Source organism: Desmodus rotundus, chromosome 3, assembly GCF_022682495.2.
Source record: "Desmodus rotundus isolate HL8 chromosome 3, HLdesRot8A.1, whole genome shotgun sequence".
Lineage (NCBI taxonomy): Eukaryota > Metazoa > Chordata > Mammalia > Chiroptera > Phyllostomidae > Desmodus > Desmodus rotundus.
In genome coordinates, this window is record NC_071389.1 from 136,217,832 (window position 1) to 136,231,387 (window position 13,556).

The 13,556-nt window shown below is 37.9% G+C and overlaps 1 protein-coding gene across 1 annotated transcript in view; it reads right to left on the reverse strand.

Moving 5' to 3' along the window:
• The window catches only part of TPH2 (tryptophan hydroxylase 2), a 95,099-nt gene extending 88,710 nt beyond the window's left edge, over positions 1-6,389 (reverse strand). The window contains exons 1-4 of the mRNA XM_024576287.3: positions 6,138-6,389; positions 3,021-3,173; positions 306-489; positions 95-195 (exon numbers count right to left, since the gene is read on the reverse strand). Of these exons, the coding sequence (XP_024432055.1) occupies positions 95-195; positions 306-489; positions 3,021-3,173; positions 6,138-6,242 (543 nt within the window). The 5' untranslated portion in view covers positions 6,243-6,389. The remainder of the gene's footprint in view (positions 1-94; positions 196-305; positions 490-3,020; positions 3,174-6,137) is intronic.
• Between the last annotated feature and the right edge of the window lie 7,167 nt (positions 6,390-13,556).

Consider the following 13,556-nt stretch of genomic DNA (forward strand, 5'->3'; position numbering starts at 1 on the left):
CAGTAAAGCATTGCAGCACAGAACATGGCACAGTGCCTGGCACATGGGTGGAGGCGGAAAAGCGCGTGGGGAAGGGATTGTACTGGACACTTACTGGGTGATCAGCGTCAAGCTCAGAACCATACATGAGAACTCTGTGAGAGCATTTGTCTAATTCCGAGATCTTCCGGGGGAACCAGGGCACATCCTCTAGCTCTGTTGAAAACACAGTGCAGGATCAAATATATTAGCTCACAGATTGTGTTTTCCCCTTTGCAACACTTGTCAGATTGCAAAACCACCCGACAAGCAAAAACTGGCCTTGCCTCCTTCCTCTGTCCAAATGTTCTCTGGCGGATTCAGCGTCACGATTGTAGTTTGAAATTTCAGCAACTGAATGAGCTCATTGAATTCTGTTTTGCCACACTCACAGTCCACAAAGATCTCCACCTCTGAGCCTCTTCGCCGGGATCTCCTGGACTCGATGTGAACCATGTTGACATGTTTTTCCTGTGGAAAAAGAAGCAACATCTCTAAATCACCTCCAGGGCACAGGGGAAGAGATGCCACAACCTGTCCTCCTTCAACTCTTAAACAAGTTGCCAAGTGCCCGCACATGAAAAGAAGATAATCTCCTCTCTCTTTGGTTGATGAAAACATGGATATGTTTTCAACCAGTATTTTTATTGATAGGAATATTTTATTCATAGGAAATCAGTTTTCCTGTATCATTTTTAAAAGGGGGGAGGGCCTTAAGGTATATGAAGGGCCCTATAAAATGTGTTGTAATTACAAACCTCAGCATTTCCCAGAGCAGTCCACATCCCACTGGTGGTGTGTGCGATTATTTTGAGGGGGGGGGGGGGAATTAGGTTATTATCTTATAATCCCCAGGTATATATCTTTATTTGTTTGTATGTTTCCAAAAACATAACTAAAACTCAAACCCCTGATTTTATAGTGGTATAAAGTTTCCACTATAAATTCAAGATTAAAAATAAACTAACATTTAAAAATAAAATAATCTTTGAAAAAGCAAATAGTACAAGAGGCCGAAATTGGGATGGTGATTTGAAAATGACCGCTGTTTGGGAAACATGGGCCAAAGCATAGTCCACACTGCAGGAAAAGAGAAGGAAGAAATGCAGCCATGTGTGGATCTCTCAAGGGCAGGAGAAACCGAAAAGCTACCACTTAGTAACTGTTCTCTTTCAGCAACCTCCAGGCTAGCTTCATATGAGAGTGTTTTGTTGCAATTACCACCCCATGATGGATTTCAGGGGTGAAAGTCTCTCTACAATAAGGTGCTTGAGGGATGGCAGCAATTTAATACCTAAACCTCAGGTTTAAATTTCCCCAGGGATGTAGTCTTCCTTTCCCCTGAGTTAACTAAAGACTAAGTTCTCCTCTCCACCCTAATCCACCCCCAGATAAGCTGACACCTCCCCATCACTCTGGATGGGGCACTCTGATTATCAGCACAATTCCTAATTCAGTCCTGGGTGGTCTGGGAATTTTTAGCACAGGGGCAGGACAGGTAGTGTCCAGAGCCAGTGTAAGATCAAATCAAACGGCGTGCTCCTCTGAGTGAAGAAAGTAGTCCTGTGACAAGGAGGTTGAATCCTCTGTTTCTGCTTTGATTAACCTCTGCACAAATGCCACATTTTCTAAACTGGCAGATAATAAAGGTAAGACTAATATTAAGTTCAAAGTTCAAGAGTCTTCACCCAGATTGTGTCACTTTGGACTTCTAATGTCCTCTGGTTGAAGCCGAGTAGGTCCAGATGGGTTAAGTGGTCGGCTAAGACCTCATGATGAGCGGATGGCCAGGTGAAAGCGGAGGGCTGCTACTCCTTCTCCCCAGGCTTCTCCACTGCGCCCAGCTGTCTAATTGAATTGGCCTGCCTTTGGGCACTGTGTGGAGACAGCGCTAGATGATGTAATTATGTGTAAAATACTGCCCCAGATTTCCATTACCACTGTTTATGGTGCCTGGTTCCTTTCTTCGAGGTCAAAAGAGAACAAGGAAATATTTACCAAATCAGGCTGCTAATTTCCCCTCTACAGTCATCCAAGAGACATTACAATAATGCCTCATATCTGTATACTGGACCAAGCATTTTCATTTACGTGTATTATTTCATCACAACAACCTTGTTAGGTAGGAAGAATTATTACTACTTCACAAGTGAAGAAATTGAACCTAGGCAGCCTCTGGAATTTAGCCAAGCCAGGAGAACACAGGTCCGAATCCTTTGACTGTGATCCCAACCATCTTTCCGCTGCAGTAGGACCCAAGTCACCTCAAAGAGCTAGGCTTCCTATCTTAGCTGGTCAGCAGCCACTGCCCCCAAACAAAATGCCTTTGTAAGGGAGGGTGCTTCCTGGACAGTAGGGGAACCACCAGGTACACACTGGCAGGATGGCAATCGTTTTTCTGGATTTTTCTAATCTTATTCTCAACCAGCTCTTTCTTCAGTTTTCACACTAGCCTTTCAGGCCTGGGAAAAGGCTACTGCATTTCTCTAAGAGAGCTCGCTCATATGTGAGGAGAGTGACTCATCTTTACAAACGGCAGGTTAAATTCATGAAACAATGAGGATTAGGGGAACAGCAAATGCCTACACTCCGGCATCTCGTTTTAGGCAATAAATGGGCTCCCATGACATGGGCATGATTCAAATGTTAATCAAATCTGGCTGCAGGCTCTTGATATTTAAAAATACTCATACCGACTCCTTTTGTGTTTGCATTTCCAGGTGTGAGGCTCACATTTTTAAATTACTAACTGCCTCACCTGGCAACAGTCCGCAGAATTACTAATAGGCTAACTCTGAATTCATGACCCATAGTAACCCGAATCTGCTTATTTCGTTGTTTGGCAGACAAACTCCCCTTGTAAAAGCCTCATGAAGTTTGGTTTCTCCAAACCTTTCAACACATTCTCCAGAAACGATTCAGTCATGTTTCATCACAGATGACAGACTCGTAAGCAGGCACACAGTCACTTACAAAGTTACGTGAGGACAGTTTACATTCACCTGAAAGAGTTTCAGCACTTTGACCAATCCACCGACTTCGTTTTTCAAAGAGAATACAACCGCCGTCTTGCCACTTTCAGTAGCAGTTTCACTTTTGCTGCTTCCTTTGTTGCCTTTTGTATCACTGTTTTTGCTGGAGTTAGCTTTATTTAGCTTCGAGAAGGTAGACACACACACACAAATATTAGTTAGGATTCCAGTGTTCCCTTCCACTACATTCTTTTTAGATACTCCATTCATATGCCGGAAGCCCCAGCAATCATGTAAACTCAAGAAGTTGCTATTTCAATTCAATTGCTAACTTTGGATCATAAATATTGGTCTAATTTTCTCTGGTAAACTATTTTCCAATGCTCTTAAAACATCATCCAGTGGCTAAAATTAAAGGGGGATCAGGTTTAATTCACTTTAAAAGCAACAAACATCTGACTATCATAAAGTAGAAAATCACAGATATGAATAAATCCTGCCTAAGTTTATTTTACAGCATAAAATTTGATCTGTTAGCCTCATTGACTCACATGGAAACTATATTATTAATTATTAAATATAATAAAAGAAGGTCATATGTATATTTTTCACAACAGTAATTTTAGTTTCAATTAAAACTTAAAAACAAAATATTCACTTCCTTCTGAAATGTGTCCAGAATGGCACCGAAATTGACAACCTTACTGTCTGCAGTTAGACCCACGTTGCCAATGTGAATCTGTCTGCAGAAGTTCAGCACAAAGGGTACATGCATATAAGGCCATCTGTGTCAGCAGATGATCTCTGAAAAGTGGCTGTTAAAATTCAGCCACAAAGAAAAAGAAAGGAAAGCAAAGAAATGGTGTGGGTGGGGTAAAGGGGAGAGAGAGAGTGTAAGAGAGAGAATGAGAGAGAACCACCTAACCTTTAGGTGCAAAGAGGAGAATCTGAGAAGCTGAAAGCGATTAACATTTTATTAGCCATTCAGAATACTGTATACATGACTAAGTAATGACTATTAGTCCTTTTAGCTAAAGATAAAAATGGCAGATTCCAGCCCTGACCAGTGTGGCTCAGTTCATTGGGCATCGTCCTGCAAAGCATAAGGCTGCTGGTTCGATTCTCAGTCAGAGCACATGCCTGGGTTGCAGGTTCAGTTCCAGGTTGGTCCCATCCCAGGTTGGGGCACATGTGAGAGGCAATAGATCATTGTTTCTCTCACATTAATGATTATCTCCCTCTCTTTCTCCCTCCCTTCCTCTCTCCCTAAAAATAAATAAGTAACATCTTTTAAAAAATGGTAGATTCCAGAAACTCAGATCACATTGGTAAAACTGCAGAATAAAAAACCTGGAAACTTTCCTCTGACAAACAAAGCAAAATTAGGGTTTACTTTTTTGTGTATACGGAGAACTTTCTCACTGGCAAATAGTGATATGATACAATCACACCAATCTATCACCTCCTTACGAAACTGAGAAATATACATTAGATGTGGAACCCAATGAATAGTAATTTGCCATTGTCCTCCTTTGATTTCTCTACCGACTTTATTTTCACATGTTAGTATTGCCTCACTCACTAGATTTATATATCACTAAAAATACCTTATTACTTATCACTTGAGGGAGAAAAGAAGTCTATGCAGATACTGGCATTTGACAGAATGTTGGTCATTCAAAGCTCAATGTGTTAGTACTCTCACCGCCTGCCTCCTCCTCACCACTTAACACACAGATCTCATATATTTAATTACCATAACTCCGAGTTCTCTTTGCTCTCCTTATTGCAAGCAGTACTCTATAACTTCAAAGTTCTTCCATGTAATATCTCATCCAAATATTCAGGGTATTTAAATGTTAGAAAACCTATGTTTAAGATTTTGGCCTCATTTTTTCAAATTGATTAAATAGTTTTACAAACTTCCCCTGATTACTTTTCACCATCTTTAGCAGTAATAACAAACAAGTACAATAAACCCTCCGGCACAGAGTTGGAGTTACAATAGTAAAAACTTGTTCTGTGATACAGACTGAATTACATTGGTGATAAAGTCTGATAGTACAGTAATGAAATGTCATTTAATATTTTTTATTAAACCACACTCATTTTTGTCCCTTTTATTTTTAAATAATTATTTTATTGTTGTTCAGTTACAGTTGTCTGCATTTTCCCCCAACCACTCCCCTGAACCCCAGCCAAACCCACCTCCCTCCCTTGCTTCCACCCTCCCCCTTGGTTTTGTCCATGTGTCCTTTATAGTAGTTCCTGAAAACCCTTCCTCTCATTATCCCCTCCCCCCTCCCCTCTGGTTACTGTCAAATTGTCCTTAATTTTTATGTCTCTGGTTTTTTCTTTTGTTGATTATGTTCCCGTGAAAGGTGAGATCATATGGTCATTTAATATTTTTAGTGACTAGAAATCTGAATACATTTTTCTTCCAGTGTCTTTTTTATTAAGTCCCATGACCATAACCTCAAATCAGAATGTAAAATCCTGCAGAATATTAATTTTTTATTCTGTTACTATTTACACATAAAAACTATCTTAAATAATGAAAAAAGTAGTATATTGTTTTTATTACTTCATCAATTAAACTGAAAAAAATGGAGAAATGAGGAATGTAGAAAGACTTTTGAAAACTCAATCTTTCTTTTATTCCAATAACCAGTACCGATAGAGAAAAATAGAAAAGATTATTTCAGTGTTCAAAGACCAGGCTTTGTAGATGGAATGGGCTATTGGAGACACAGTAATTCTGCAGGAACCCCAGAAATCTATTTCATTTCTTCTTCCCGTTCTTTCCCAGAATAAATGGCAATTCAAATTTCTGCACACTTCTTTTGGTTGTAGATATAAGACACTGGTTTATACAAACTCTTGCTGATGTTCAAGACTTTCTTTGCTTTCTACTTACAAATTTTGAGGAAAAGAAGTTTAGCATGTAGCGATCAGTACACCTGCTTTACTCTCGGGAGAAGGAAGACTGGAGGCAGACAGGGGGAGGTAGGATACACAGGTGAGAGAGGAAGGAGTTGAGGTGTGTGTGCTTACTCTACACCAGGTGTCCATATGGCAATATGGCAGGATGAGACAACGGCTACCCTGAAAGCTCTCTCTAAAGAGTGCCAGCTACTCCGTACTCACTGTTAAGCTGCCAAGTAGCTGATGCTCTTCGGGCACCGCTGAATCCAGGGAAAACCCTCTTCTTGCCCAGTATTTACTGGAAAACATCATCATTGCCGGCTGCATGGATCCCGATGTAATTTTCTTTCTCTGCAGCAGGGGGTACTAGAGGGGCAATAGCAGCCCTGGCGGAGATTAAGAAAGGAAGAAGCGGGAGAAAGGCAGCCCGCTCGGGGCGCTGTCCAGAATCCTGGTGCTGAAGAAAGAACAATGTGAATCCTCCCCTCCCCAGGCTCCTTTATATGAGTGACTGGGGACTGATGGAAGGCTGATTAGAAAGAAACTCATTTCTGGCTGCTGATGGCTGCAGTCAGATTACAGACCTGAAGCCTGGGGTTATCTGTGCTCATGGTGCGATTTGTTTCGTAGGTCGAGTAGTCAGTTGGGCGTGGGTGATGGAGAACAATACATAACCGGGTGTTATTTGTAACAGAAAATATCTGTCCCCTGGTGTTAGCTCTCACCCCTCAGACCTGTTACTGGCAAGTTAACCTCCGCCTTTAGGTGACTATGAATTCAAAGGTTTTGAGCTTCTTTGCAAAAGAAGGAAAATAATAAATATCAGCACTGCTGTATCCCTAAGCCATTTGATTTTATATTGATAAGATTTTTCTGATCTGATGTGTTATGATTGTGTGTGCCCATGTGTATGTATGATGGCTTTTATAAAGACACTGCTTCCCAATTGTTATGCACTTCGTGGTGATAATCAGGCAATTTGTAAAGAAAATGTGAGGCTTTGATTTAGCCATATATATATATTAGCCATATATTTGACTAACCACATAGATATAGTTGAAATATTAGCCTTAGAATCTTTCTCACAAAGTGGGAAGGAAAAGGAACCTAAATGTCTAGCCATTTGATGTTATCAATGGTTAGTGAATTTTTCCTCTCTTCTTATAACTTAAATCCAACAAATTCAATGTCACAAAATTCACCATGTCCCAGGAAACTATTGCCAACCTCCTGAGGAATGGAAGCTGCTTGACCAAATGTGCTTGTTTGACTGCAAAACTAGACAAAACCTGGGGCTGACACTGCTTAACAACCTAGAAAACAAAATAAAAATTCTTAAACAGGAATGCATGAACTAATATTAAATGAATTTTAATTGTTCCTGGAATACTCAGAGGAAATCATTATTATTAAAATTAAATCAAATAACAATTATTTGATCTAATTTTAGAAATGTTATTTGGCTTGAATTTCCTCTAAAAATAAGCTCTTACCAACTTAAAGGAAAGGCAAGTTTAAATACACTGACTGAAGTAATGATAATATTAGCTAATATTCCTGAGAGCTTAGCATTTGCTGATTTTTATTCTAGGCACATTTTTAAGATAATTTCAGCTAGAACAAAGTTTGGGAAGATGTGTAAGTCAACAAAGATTTGTTAAGCATTCATTTTGTGTTAAGCACTGCAACTGAGTCCCAGGGAAGCAAAATGAATGAGATACAGTGCTTACCTTCAAGGATATCACAGACTGGCTAAAAGAAACATACATGAAATAAATAAGCAAAACAAAAAATATTGACTTCTCCACAGAAAACATTAAAGAACAAGGGACGGAGTGGTCAATGCTATCTTAGGGGAGTCAGGAGAGGCTTCTGGGAGGTGTTGCTTGAGCTGACTATTTAAAAATTACTTTGTATAGTCAGAAGGACATGGTGATGGTAAAGAAAATATTTCATGTAGAAAAAATATTTAAGAAAATATAGAGATAAAAATTGTTGCTCAACAATAGTAGATATGGTTTGGAGGTAAGGGTGTCCAGTGAGACACTGGGCTGAAGAGGAAAGCAGGGTCCAAATCCTGATAAACCTTGAATGGCACTGGGTGGGCTTTGCACTTCGCCCTATCCTCTAAGTGAAAGAAAACAATTGAAAGGGTTTTATTCAAGGCAATAACATAACCATATTGGTATTTTTGAAAAGTAGCAGCTTGGAGGAGGACTTCAAAACTGAAGGCATAAACCATTTAGGACTTGAAATAGTCTAGCCAGAAGAAAATGCCTGGGATCAGGCAACAGCATTAAGGATGCAATGAAAAGAACAAGAGATGTTAAGGGGTAAAATCCACCAGACAACATCTCTACTTAGATGTGGGAGCAGGAAGAAAGGTTCCAGAATGACTCCCAAATTTCTGAGTTGGAGAACTAGGTAAATGACAGTGTCATTCATTGAACTAGACCACACATAAATACTAGCAGCTTAAGGGGGAATTTGTAAAGTTTAATTTTATACATACTGCATATGAATGTTCAAGTCCAATTAGCACGTGGCTATATGGGGTGCTGGATTTTATCAAATGTTTTTTCTGCATCTATTGATATAATTATGTGATTTTCATCCTTCATTTTGTTTATATGGTATAGCACATTTTGTGATTTGTGGGTATCATACCAACCTTGTGTCACCAGAATAAATCCAGTTTAATCACAGCATATGATCTTTTTAATGTATTACTATATCCAGTTTGCTAATATTTTGTTGAGGATTTTAGCATCCATGTTCATCAGGGATATTGGCCTATCAATTTTTTCTTTGTAGTGTCTTTATCTGGTTTTATAATTAGGATAATGCTGGCCTCATAAAATGAGCTTGAATCCTCCCTCCTCTTGAATTTTACAAAATAGTTTGAGAAGGATAGGTGTTAGGTCTTTCTTTGAATGTTTGGTAAAATGCACCTGTGAAGCCATTAGTCCAAAACTTTTGTTTATTAGGAGATTTTTTTTTTTACTGCTTCAATTTCACTAGTTGCAATCTGTCGATTCAGTGCTGATTCTTCCTGATTCAGTTTTGGAAGATTGTGTGTTTCTAGAAGTTTATCCATTCCATCCAGATTGCCCAGTTTGTCAGCATATAGGTGTTCATAATATTTTCTTATAATCTTTTGTATTTCTTTGGTGTCATTGTTACTTCTCTATCATTGTTGATTTTATTTATTTGGATCCTATCTTTTTTTATAAGTCTTGTTCAAAAAGCATTTGCTAAAATCCAGCACCCATTTATGATAAAAACTCTCAGCAAAGTGGAAATAGAGGAACATATACCTAAACGTAATAAAAGCCATATATGACAAACATCATACTCAATGATCATACCAATGGGCAAACATCATACTCAATGGGCAAAACTACAAGTGTTTCCCTTAAAAGTAGGAATGAGACAAGGATGTTTGCTTTCACCATTGTTATTCAACATAGTACTGGGAGTCCTAGCCACAGCAGTCGGACAAGAAGAAACAAAAGGCATCCAAGTTGTAAAGGAAGAAGTAAAAGTGTCATTATTTTCAGGTGATGTAATACTGTATATAGAGAACCTTAAATGTTCCACCAAAAAAAAACCCTACTAAAACTAATAAATGAATTTGGTAAAGTAGCAGGATACAAAATAAATATCCAGAAATCAGTTGCATTTTTATACACCAATAATGAACTATCAAAAAGGTAAATTAAGAAAATAATTCCATTCACAATTGCTTCAAAAAGAATAAAATACCTAGAAATAAAATTAACCAAGTATATAAAAGACCTGTGCCCAGAAAATTATAAGACACTGAAGAAAGAAACTGAAGACACAAAAAGCATATGCTATGTTCATGGATAGGAAGAATTAACACTGAATTTGCAATCTACAGATTCAATGCAATTCTTATCAAGATACCAATGGTCTATTTCACAGCAATAGAACAAATTTCAAAAATTTATATGGAACCATAAAAGACCCCAAAGAGCTACAGCAAGCTTGAGAAAGAAGAACAAAGTGGGAGGAATCATGCTACCTGATATCAAACTATACTACAAGGCAATAGTAATCAAAACAGCATGGTACTGGCATTAAAAAACAGACATATAGCATTAGATCAATGGAACAAAATAGAGAGTCCAGAAATAAACCTTTATAGTCAATTAATATTTGATAAAGGAGGCAGAAACATACAGTGAGGTAAAGAAAGTTTATTCAATAAATGGTGTTGGGAATAGTGAACAGATATGTGCAAAAAAATGAAACTAGATCATCTTCTAACATCATACACTAGAATAAATTCACAATGGATTAAAGACTTAAATGTTAGGCTCAAAAGCAAAAAAACTCTAAAAGAAAACATAGGCAGTAAAATCTTGAACATTTCTCATAGCATTATCTTTCTGATATATCTCCTCGGGCAAGGAAAAAAAAAAATCAACTAATTGGACTACATCAAACTAAAAAGCTTTTGCACAGTGAAGAAAACCATCAACAAAATGAAAAGACAACCCACTGAATGGGAGAACATATTCATCAATGTTGAAAAGGGGTTAATATCCAAAATTTATAAAGAACTTATATAACTCAACACCAAAAAAAAAAAGCCAATTAAAAATTGGGCAAAAGACCTGAATAGACACTTCTCCAAAGAGGACATGCAGATGGCCAATAGACATATGAAAAGACACTCCATGCCACTAATCATCAGAGAAATTCAAATTAAAACCACAATGAGATATCACCTCATACCTGTCAGAATGGCTATCATCAATAAATCAATAAACAACAAGCGCTGGCAGGGTTGTGAAGAAAAGACAACTCTCATGCACTGTTGGTGGGAATGCAGATTGGTACAGCCACTGTGGAAAGCAGTATGGAGTTACCTTAAAAAATTAAAACTCAAACTGTTATATGTATGACCCAGTGATTCCACTTCTGGGAATATATCTGTAGAAACCCAGAAAACTGATTCAAAAGAATATATGCACCCCTAAGTTCATTGTAGCATTATTTATAATAGCCAAGGTTGGGAAGCAGCCCAAGTACCCATGAATAGGTGAGTGGACAAGAAAGTGGTAGTACATTTACACAATGGAATACTACTTGCCATAAAAAACGAAGGAACTCTTACCTTTTGTGACAACATGGATGGATCTGGTGAGTATTATGCTAAGTGAAGTAAGCCAGTCAAACAAAGACAACACCATATGATTTCACTTATATGTGGAATCTCATGAATGAAATAAACTAACAAGATAAAAACAGATTCATGGATACAGAGAACAGACTGATAGCTGTTAGAGGAGAGGAGGATTGGGGACTTGGTGAAAAAGGTGAAAGAATTAGCAAAGAAACCCAAAACTCATAGATACAACAGTATGGTGCCCCCTTTACCAGGGGCAAAGGGGGGTGGGAGGAGTTAGGAGAGAGTAAAAGGGGGATAAATAGTGATGAAAGAAAACTTGACTTGGGGTGGTGAACACAAAATACAACATACAGATGATGTATTATAGAACTGTACACCTGAAACCCATAAAATTTTATTAACGAATGTCACCCCAATAAATTCAATAAAAATTAAAGAAATGAGACCTATGCTAGATATAGAGATTTAGGTACTGTCAAATTACTCAGTCTATGTGGGTATAGCTTCACTCATGGAGAATACGTTGTTTGAGAGAAAGCCAAGAATCGACATTGAGGACACCAAATTTAAGAAGAAATTTAAAATAAAAAATCATAACAAGAAGGAAGGGAGGAAGGGAGGAAGGAGCTAAGAGAAGTTTCTAGAAGACAAATATAAAACAAGAAAGATAGGATAAAGGACTGATTATTTGGAAATTTGAATGCCAAGATTAAAAAATTATATATTTTTAATGTATTGTGACTATAGCCTAATGAAAATGTTACTTTAGTAAGATTTAGTCTAGGCAGGACAACCAGTAAGAGGAAAGAAAATGGGTAAAAGCTTGAACTAGGGCGGTGGCAGGTATGAACAGAAAAAGGAATGTCAAAATAAGAACCAACAAGGAATTGGTGGTTCACTGAACATTACTTCTAAAAAAGAAGGTGATGTCAAACATACGAAAAAGTCTAAACTATCAAGCCTCAACGGCTGGATACTGGGATTTTCACTATTTCCAAAGAAGGAATAAGTTTTAGATTTAAAAAAAAGAAATTTTAGGAATAGTAAATTTGAGTTGATCACAGTACTATCATAAGACTTTAAACAGCATGCAATTATAAATAGGGGACTGCAGTTTGAGATATAGATTACAGCTGGGAATAGAAATTTGAGAGTAACTCTAACGTTAGCTGATAGATGAACTCTCCAAATTAAAGAGTATGTACAGAGGAAAAAAGAGATTTGAACCCCATTGTGCACTGTTGTGGAGAATTTAAAATGGTGCAGCCAAGGTGGAAACAGTACGGCGGTTCCTCAGAAAAGTAAAAACAGAATTACCATATGATATAGCAATAGCTATATGCAAAAGCATTTGAAGGCAGGGTCTTGAAGAGATATTTGTACACCTATGACATGGCAGCATTATCCACCACAGCCAACATGTCAAAGCAATGCAAGTGTCTGTCCATTGATGAATACATGGACAAGCAAACTGTGGTACATATGCATAAAGTGGAATATTACTCAGTCATAAAAAGGAAATCCTGGCACATGCTGCAAAATGGACGACCTTGAGGACACTGTGCTAACTGAAATCAGCTAGTCACAAAGACAAACACCGTAGGACTCCACTCATATGAGGTATTTAGAGCAGTCGAACTCATAGAAACAGAAAGTAGAATGGTGGTTGCCAGGGGTTGCGGGGAGGGAAAAATAGGGTACAGATTTTCTGTTTTATGAGATAAAAAGATTGGGAGATGGATTGCACCACAATGTGAATATTTTACAATTAATCATAGAAAGAAAAAGAGAAGTCCTTAGGTAACAAGATGATTAAAGGAGACGAAATATGAAAGCTTAAAAAAAGAGATAAGATTCATGGTCAAATGTTTCAAAAAACATAGAGAAGAGAAAGGGGATGAGGACTAGAGGAAAACCACTAGATTTGGTTATAAAACTGTCATTCATAATTTTAAAGAATGCAATTTTAGCAAAAGAGAGGAAATAAAATTCGTATTACAGGAGTCAAATAGAGTGTGGATGCTGAAGCGTAGGCAACAGGTCTAGATCCTTTATAAAAGAAAATGAAGGCCCTTCTTAGTTAAGAGTATAGATTTAACTATTTTGCTCCCTCCAGAAATCCTACTAAAGCAACAATAAAGAATTTCCTTTCTTTTTTAAGGCACAAAAGAATAGTATCATCAGCAACAAAAAAAATTGGAGGCTTCACAGGAGAGGAAAGAGTGATCAAAGACTCTGCAGACATAAGAAAGCTGAACCTTGCCTGGCCGATGTGGTTCAGTTGATTGGAATATTGTCCCATAAACTGGAAGATCGTGAGTTTGATTCCCTCTCAGGGCACATGCCTAGGTTGTGGGCTTTGTCCCCAGGAAGGACTAGTATGAGAGACAACCAACTGATGTTTTTCACATTGATATTTCTCCCCCTCTCTCTCCCTCCTTTCTCCTCTCTCTAAAATCAATGAGCATGTCATCAGGTGA